The sequence below is a fragment of the Nerophis lumbriciformis genome, linkage group LG01, assembly GCF_033978685.3.
Source record: "Nerophis lumbriciformis linkage group LG01, RoL_Nlum_v2.1, whole genome shotgun sequence".
Classification (NCBI taxonomy): Eukaryota; Metazoa; Chordata; class Actinopteri; order Syngnathiformes; family Syngnathidae; genus Nerophis; species Nerophis lumbriciformis.
Window position 1 is genome coordinate 51,907,939 of NC_084548.2, and position 9,562 is coordinate 51,917,500.

General features: G+C 38.9%; 1 protein-coding gene across 1 annotated transcript in view; it reads right to left on the reverse strand.

Annotated features, from left to right (window-relative positions):
* Positions 1-9,562, reverse strand: part of erbb3b (erb-b2 receptor tyrosine kinase 3b) — a 44,214-nt gene that overhangs the window by 23,585 nt on the left and 11,067 nt on the right. Inside the window, exons 4-9 of the mRNA XM_061985973.2 lie at positions 4,169-4,294; positions 4,026-4,088; positions 3,757-3,875; positions 606-747; positions 415-528; positions 232-349 (exon numbers count right to left, since the gene is read on the reverse strand). Of these exons, the coding sequence (XP_061841957.2) occupies positions 232-349; positions 415-528; positions 606-747; positions 3,757-3,875; positions 4,026-4,088; positions 4,169-4,294 (682 nt within the window). The remainder of the gene's footprint in view (positions 1-231; positions 350-414; positions 529-605; positions 748-3,756; positions 3,876-4,025; positions 4,089-4,168; positions 4,295-9,562) is intronic.

The following is a 9,562-nucleotide window of genomic DNA, read 5'->3' on the forward strand; positions in this document are numbered from 1 at the left end:
TGGTCACATTTTCAGTAGACCCATAATAAATTCATAAAAGAACCAAACTTCATGAATTTTTTTTGTGACCAACAAGTATGTGCTCCAATCACTCTATCACAAAAAAATAAGAGTTGTAGAAATGATTGGAAACTCAAGACAGCCACGACATTATGTTCTTTACAAGTGCATGTAAAATTTTGACCACGACTGTACTTGACGTGTTTGCACTGCACTCCATAACAAACATACCCAAGTATCCCTGTGACCAGGAAGTGAAGACTTCCTTGGATTTTGGTGCAGTTGATGAAACTGTCAATGTTACTGGAGTCCACAGTCTGCCTGTGTTCTGCACCTGTGCCTTCACACACTGCCAGGACAAAGCAAAAATAATGATTTCAATATTAATGCCGCACAATATTAGTTGTGTCCAACCTTTTGGGCAGAGACCACTGCAAGGCTCACAGCGCCTCTGTCCCTTTCGCTCCACCTCCATCTTGTCTGGGGGACAGACGCTCACACAGGAACTCCCATCTACTACAAAATGAGCTAACAAATAGGAGAATGAAGGTGAATCAAAATGATCCAAACAATGCTGAAGTGTGTTGCCGGGATACAACACTCACCGGGGCATTGAGAGACACAAATGGATCCGTATTGATATTTGGCAATTGGATTAGTCTCCATTTGAAAAGACTGCTTGTTGTAGATGAGAGCTTGTGGACACTGAGGGACGCAGGCTCCAGAGTCGTTGAAATGGCGACACGCCTACATAAAAATAACCAAGTAATATACAAGTGAAGTGAATTATATTTATATAGCGCCTTTTCTCTAGTGACTCAAAGCGCTTTACATAGTGAAACCCAATATCTAAGTTGCATTTAAACCAGTGTGGGTGGCACTGGGAGCAGGTGGGTAAAGTGTCTTGCCCAAGGACACAACAGCAGTGACTAGGATGGCGGAAGCGGGGATCGAACCTGCAACCCTCAAGTTGCTGGCACGGCCGCTCTACCAACCGAGCTATCTACACTCATGGGACACTTCATTTTGTACACTTTCATTACACTGTCGGAGAGATATTAACCTAACAATATAGGTACCGTATTTTTCGGAGTATAAGTCGCACCGGAGTATAAGTCGCACCTGCCGAAAATGCATAATAAAGAGGGAAAAAACATATATAAGTCGCACTGGAGCCCGGCCAAACCATGAAAAAAACTGCGACTTATAGTCCGAAAAATACGATATATATTAAATGTGTGGTATTTAATGCTACATACAATTTTTAGATTCCCATTTAAATAATTTGGGTTTTTGCCCTCGAAGCATTGCTGTATTCAAAAACTTACACCACAAGTTTTTTTTGTAATTACAAAAAAACACCCCAAAAAATATATGTCATAATAATAAAAATAAAAATATATTAATCTAATCACTTTTGTAACGTTTACATACTGATACTATAATAGGTATTGATAGTATCAACATCTGGATAGATAATAATAATAATAATAATAATGGATTAGATTTTATATCACGCTGTTCTATTATTAGATACTCAAAGCACTCACAGAGAAGTAGGAACCCATCATTCATTCACATCTGGTGGTGGTAAGCTACATTTGTAGCCACAACTGCCCTGGGGTGGACTGACGGAAGCGAGGCTGCCAGTTTGCACCTACGGCCCCTCCAAACACCACCTATCATTCATTCATCAGTGTGAGCGGCACCGGGGGCAAGGGTGAAGTGTCCTGCCCAAGGACACAACGGCAATGATTTGGATGTCAAGAGGCAGGGAGCGAAACTGCAACCCTCAGGTTTCTGGCACGACCGGCGCCGCTCTACCCACTACGCCATGCCGCCCTATAGATGATCCTCACTTTCCATTGACGCTTTAGCGGTTAGCTTCTTGTCTTGTCCTGCTCGCTGTGTGTGTGTAGTGTGGTCAGCCATTCCATTACCTGTAGTCCTCCAGTGATAATGATCCTTGGAAGAAACCAATTGTATTTATCGCCATGGTTGTGAGGATTAATATCTTGAGTTTGAGTTTGAGTTTATTTCGAACATGCATGCATACAACATAATACGTTTGTACATCACAATTTCCAGTTTCTCTATTCAGCATGTTCGAAAAGGAGTAGGAAGAAGCAGAGCTTATAGCAGAGCTCTTAGAAGCGACTTAGCACTGTGGACAGATGACTTGTGGATAGAGATGTCCAATAATATCGGCCTGCCGATATTATCGGCCGATAAATGCTATAAAATGTAATATTGGAAATTATCGGTATGGTTTTTTTAATTATCGGTATAGTTTTTATTTTAGTAGTTGGTGCACTATTTTAAATAGTGCACCAACCCAAAAAACCTCCCTCCCCCATTTACACTCATTCACACAAAAGGGTTGTTTCTTTCTGTTATTAATATTCTGGTTCCTACATTATATATCAATATATATCAATACAGTCTGCAAGGGATACAGTCCGTAAGCACACATGATTGTGTGTGCTGCTGGTCCACTAATAGTACTAACCTTTAACAGTTAATTTTACTCATTTTCATTAATTACTAGTTTCTATGTAACTGTTTTTATATTGTTTTACTTTCTTTTTTATTCAAGAAAATGTTTTTAATTTATTTATCTTATTTTATTAATTTAAAAAAAAAAAGGACCTTATCTTCACCATACCTGGTTGTCCAAATTAGGCATAATAATGTGTTAATTCCACAACTGTATGTATCGGTATCGGTTGATATCGGTTTTGGTAATTAAGAGTTGAACAATATCGGAATATCGGATATCGGCAAAAAAGCCATTATCGGACATCCCTACTTGTGGACATTGCTATTAGAAACAACTGAAATTACGATGCAGTGCAGTTCTCTCTATACCACTTCAGATTGTGTATTAATTTCGAATATTGTGGATAGCAAATTGAAATCCATGTCAAATAAACAACAATAAAGGAGAGATATTAAAATGTTTTTAAGCAGTGTATAAAAATGTAACTTATGCATGTTTTGTGATAGTGAGCAGTTAATAATAGAAAGGACATACAGTATCCAACCTAGGGATGGGTACCTTTCACATTTGAATTGATACAGTACCAATTTCTGGTTCTTGACACCAGTACTTTTAATTTTCAGCACTTTAATGTGTCATCTTCGTTGTAGTTTTCATTACCAAATCCGGAGGTGTTGAAATTGCCATATAAAATCGCTAATGCTAATTGGTAGCCTGTCTATGGCAAATCCAATGGAAATGTGTTTACCAGACGCAGTCGGGCTAAGTCCGTTCTGACTGCTTGTTTCCCGACCAAGTGCTTGAACCGAGTCTGCAATCGGACAAGACATCGTGTGCAGCAAAAGGTATCCAAATATGGCACTGTTTGATTTCACGTCAATTAGTACCCAGTAGTACCGACAGACTTCGGTCGGTACCAATATAAGTACCAATTTCAATACCCATCCCTAAGTGGGCCTGTCCCATTGCCTGAGAAAATTATTTTCTAGAACATAATTTGGTTTAATTTTAAAAATGCTCTGCTCACCTCATACTTTTTTTTTTTACCGTCCCACCGTCGGTACTAAAAATCAGTAACTGAAGCCAGACAAGAAACGGATTTTAACTGATTTTGTTTCAAGCTTCTGTGCCTCACCTCAAGCCTTCTGGTATCTACCAAGGGGACGATGTTTGACCTCACACTTCAGTGATGATTAGTATTGTATTCAATGTGAAAAGTTAGGTTATAATATACACAAGATAAACATGTCACTTACAAAACAATCCGCATCCACAGGCCCGGTGCATCCTGCAGCACACTCTATATGGCAGCAGTCCCTTGGGCTCTCCCCAAAACAACGACCGTTGCACTGTGGGGCGCACACCGTCTTCGTCACTGAGACGCAACCAGACACAAGAGCGTAGGATAGGTCATTAACGTGTTGTTGTGTCGTTGTGTGTGCGTCATTATGAGGAGAGAAGTTCACAGAATGTCAGAACACCAAAAAAGTTTACAAAGAGAAAGGCAGCGATTGTGTGCACTCACAGATTTGACAGTGCAGCTCATCAGGCCCCCAGCAGTAATCCCCACAAGATTTGTGACACGAGCCTGAGACATGAGTAAAACGGCATTCAACATTGCTCGCGTGTAAACAAAATATTTTTTTTGTGGGAAAGAGCAGTGCAGACCTCGCTGTCCATTGTAGCGGATGTCAATAGGGGCATTGCTGTCCCTTATTATATCTTGCCAGTAGATCCACGGGCCATAATTCAGGTATTTATTATTAATAATCTGTACTCCTCCCTCCATAATCTCTGTAAAAGAAGTAGACACAAGAGCAGACAAGTTATAGTAATAATACTGTACAATAATAATAATACCTGTAGAATATAGATTTGACAATTATTGATTTAATATATTTTTTAATCAATTCTATAATAAATGATACCTTTTGTCACACCTTCACTGCATTATTTACTGATGTATTCATCCATCTTTAATCACTGTATTAAATATATTAATATATATAGCATATATTATTTTATTATTTATATATATATAGGCTCCAGCACCCCCCGTGACCCTGAAAGGGACAAGTGGTAGAAAATGGATGGACATATTACTTTAACCTATTTTATATTCTATTAAGTATTAATACATTTTTTCCATCCCCTTTTTTTACTTTCACCAAAGCATAAGCGAACAATCTACTGCTACACTTTCTCTACTAATTAGAGAAATCAGTGTGTGAATGTGTGTGTGAATGGGTGAATGTGGAAATAGTGTCAAAGCGCTTTGAGTTCCTTAAAAAAGGTAGAAAAGCGCTACACAAGTACAACCCATTTACCATTTACCATTAACAGAGAACCTAAAAAAAACTAACTTTTAATGACAAAATCTAAACATATAAATGTGTCAACATTTTAAACACATTGTTTAAACAAAATATTAATAGTAGATATGGCCAAAGAGTAGGCTTTTTCCTACTCGTTTTCGGACAATTTGCAAATGTAAACATGTGATGCTCCTAAACGAAACATGTCAAGCATGTCCAAAATAAATAAACTATGACCAGAGCAATGTGCTACATTTTAAATGTAGCAACCTGCTATATTTCCTTAGTTACATTTATTTTTTTAGGATAAATTGTACTTGTCATAGTAGTTTTAATGCAACATACTTTTTACTTTTACTTGATTTTTCTGAAAACCCCCCTGCTACTTTTACTACGTTACGTTGTGCATTATATTTATTTACAATCAATTGATTTCTGCTTGCAAACGTTGTGCATTGTATTTATTTAAAATCTATTGATTTCTGCTTGCAAAGACATATTCATCTGGCTTGTTAGAGAGACTTCTTCGAGAGAGCACGGTCACATGACTCTGTTCACCAATCCAACACAAGCATTAGTTACCTTTGACTCTATTTCACAAATCTAACAGAGCCTGGCAGTCACATGACCGCACTCAAACCACCCACTGTGAAAAGTGACATGACGTCAGACTGGGAAACACAACTCTTCAATGTTAGCTTAGGAAAAACAACTTTTATATCATGCGCTGTCATCTGTGTCAGTAGAAATGTTCACATTTCAGCAGTGATGTGCTGTTAGGGCCAGCAAGGCCTTCTCGGCTGGCCGAACATAAATCATGATCATAGATAAATAAAAGTTAATTTTAATCTACTTTCCATTAAGTATTCATCATATTCTCTTCATGTCTTATTAGGCTCCAGTGTGGCTTGTTTTTACGTTAGAGCTTTTATCCAATCAGAATTAAGCTAGCTTGTTGCTGTAGGAATTTTGCCGGATAGACAGTTGATAGACAGTTGCGATAGCCAATCAGGTCACGAGTTGCTACCATCTAGGTAGCTTTACGCTAAAGGTGACTGTGATTGGATTTTCACTTGTCACTCCCAAGCGAGAATCCAATCACAAATTGTAATTTGCTAAGCAGGAAGGGGCACTCCGCGGAGCCCAACAGAGAAATCATCGGTTCTCACTTTTTTAACTCACAAAGAAGTTCAAATATTTTATTTTAAATTTTTTCCACATTTAATATGTTCTTTACAATTATTTTAATTTGGACAGTATCACGTAAAGTATGTTTTAAATGCTGATGCGGGTTCATTGATTTTTAAATGTGCCAAAATATATCCTATTTGTACAGTGTAGTGCACAAGTGTGTTTTTGTATAGTATTTCTCCAGCCGTGGTCATGTGGTGACATCAATTATGGTATTTTGATGGGTATTTATTAAAGCCAGACTAATTAAGACATCACTGAAGGCCTAGGTGGGAAACGCATAGCCCGCCACTGCATTTCAGGCAACAACAATTCCACTTTCAAACAGACAAAACATGTTGCTGTTGACTGCTTAGGTTTTAGCTGCGCATATGCTAACATTAGCCCTGTTATAACAACGTAAGAGACCGTAAAATGTGCATCTTTGATAGTGGTAATGTAGTCCATGGTTGTATGGTTGTAGTCCAAGAACCATTAAAAATCGCTACTTAATCAACCAAAAGTTACTCACCAGCAGTGTCGGGTTAGTTACTGGAAACCAGTAACTAGTTACAGTTAGTAGTTACTTTATTTCAAAAGTAACTCAGTTACTAACTCAGTTACTTACACCAAAAAGTAATGCGTTACTGTGAAAAGTAACTATTTAGTTACTTATTTTTTTCTTCTTTTTTTTTTTTAAAGGCTCCTATTAATGTCCTTTTAGCCTTCATTTCAGTACTGTTATTGCACTGGAGAATAATACAATCTGTTGATCAACTTGACATGCATTTGCATCACTGAACTCAGAAAGCAATGTGGTCTACATACAACACACAAAGACAAAGATATGTTTCAAAGGGCCAATTTTATTTCAGGCCAGAACAAATTAACAAAACTATTTGCTTTACTTTTACTTTAACTTTAAGTAGATAAGATCTTTGATCCAAGACACAACTTACAATTAACTAAAATGTTATTTTCTTTGTGCTCGACAAAAGAAAAGTATTGAGAATGTCTCCATGTTAAGAAACTCGACTTCTGGCTTCGCCATGATGTCTTGTTAGTTGTTATGAGAGTAGCGTATGTGTGTGTGTGTGTGTGTGTCCCTTTAAGATTTGACAGCATGTGAGGTGAGTGACGTCAGTGAGTGAGTGGGCGAGAGAGGTGAGAGAGCGGCAACAGTGAGTGCGAGCAGGTGCTCTAGGTTGGTGGATGGCTGCATCCAATAAAGTCCCAAAGTCGTCATTCACCCTCAGCTGTAAAGACCCACTTCCGGGTAAAGTGAAGGTTGTTAGCCCCGAAGTACATAGGCACTGGAGGAACGTCTCCCCTGCGCCCCTCAACTACGGTCTGGGATCCCCCACCCGGCCCCCACCCACACAAAGCACACCTTTTCTTTTCCTTGTGACACAGAAGAACGACACCGCAGCACTCCAATAAAACACACTCAGATCTTCGGTTTCTAGCTGATACCACATAAAAAAATTACGTAAAATAACGCAGTAACGCATCATGTAGTAACGGTAACTGAGTTACAGAATAGAAAAAATAACGCGTTAGATTACTAGTTACCAACGGAAATAACGGCGTTAGTCCCTACACTGCTCACAAGTTACTCTGTACTTTTTTTTTCACTTGTTTTTTACTCAAGTACTTATGTGGATGACTCCTTTAGAACTTGGTTCTTTAAGTACCACCGTAGGACGGACATCAAAGTACAGTAGCGTAGTAAGTCTAAGTATTCATGAAAACAAGGCAGAGGTTTTATTTAATATTTGTGGCCACTGTAACATTACTCACAATCAGTGTTGGGACTAACGCGTTACAAAGTAACGCGTTACTGTAACGCCGTTAGTTTCGGCGGTAACTAGTAATCTAACGCGTTATTTTTTTATATTCAGTAACTCAGTTACCGTTACTACATGATGCGTTACTGCGTTATTTTACGTTACTTTTTATGTAGTATAAAGTGTGTTTTATCGGAGCGCTGCTCTGTCATCGTTCTGATTCTTCTTGTGTCAAGCCGGAGAAGAGAGAGAGACATGCGCTCTGTGTGGGTGTGTGTGCGTGTGAGTGTGGAGAGGGGGGGGCGTGTCTGATCATGGCGGAGCCAGAAGTCGAGTTTGCTAACATGGAGATATTTTCACTACTTTTCTTTTGTCGAGCACAAAGAAAATAACATTTTAGTTAAATGTAAATTGTGCTTTGGATCAAAGATGCCATCTACTGCCCAAAACAGCAATTCAAATCTGCTGAAACAAGCTACATAGCAACATGCTTCGACGAAGCTAGTAAAGAGAGACAGAGACTCTGATGCCACTTCACCTCCACCACCACCACCATTCACCGCTGAAGGTACACACTCTGTCAATCAATGTTCCCTCTAATTGTTGATGTGTGTGAGCAAATGCAAAAAGTCCCTGAGCATTGAGTGGAGTCCATGTGAGCAACATCACACGTGCACACTGTGGCTACACCAGCAGCACACCTGTCCCAAACCTGACTAAATAACAACTTACATCTCCATCCATCCATCCATTTTCTACCGCTTGTCCCTTTCAGGGTCGCTGGAGCCTATCTCAGCTGCATTCGGGCGGAAGGCAGGGTACACCCTGGACAAGTCCCAACCTCATCACAGGGCCAACACAGATAGACAGACAACATTCTCTTATTATTATAATCAAATGACAGCAGTCATTTCCATTTCTAATATAAGTGTTTAGGCCCACTTATAATGACAATAACAAAAAACATTGTTTTTCATGAACTGTGTACTTGTATTGTTTGTCTGGGTGGAGGTCCTGCTTTGGAAATAATGTGTACCCCTTTCAGACATTGCATTTAGTTCCCATTAAAACATTCACATGTTGCACAATGAGATGTAAGCAGGGGATCATGTGTACATTCCTGCAACTTCCTGTTTGTAAAAAATATATTTTTATTAGTATTTATTTAATATACTAACAGCATTTAATGATTAATATTTATAAATTAAGATTCCTAATAAATGACGCTAGAATAAGCACACATTTGATTGGTAAATCATAGTGTAACGACCTGGAATGACACTTTATGTGTGGTGTTGGAGTTGTCCGACTTTTTGTGTGGCTGTAAACGCATCACTGGCTAAGTGCCATATGTGCAAGTGTTGGCGCACGTGAGAGAGCGAGCGGCTGCTGTTGATATAACAAAGTTGCTTTTGGTCTGGTTTGTACTGCAGAAAATGACCAGTTTTGCTAGATATCATTTTTTTTACTAATGTTTTGGTGATGTGTTTATGGCCGACAGTAAAGAGTTTTGCTCAGTAAAGTGATGGATGGAATTCATGTCCTCAAAGCGTCTCGACAGACGTTACAATATTTGAACAATGATGACGAAAACGGTTTTCTCTGTCGTGTCCGTGTCGTGTCGAAAATTGTTATGCGCTTATTTTTTTATTTGATTTTGTGCATGGCATGGATTTGCCGTGCGCAGAGGACGCTTGAGCAGTGCGCAATTGCACATGCGCGCTCCTGAGAGGGAACGTTGCTGTCAATTCTCTTATATACTCTTTCATTCTAGACTTCTAGAGTGTTTG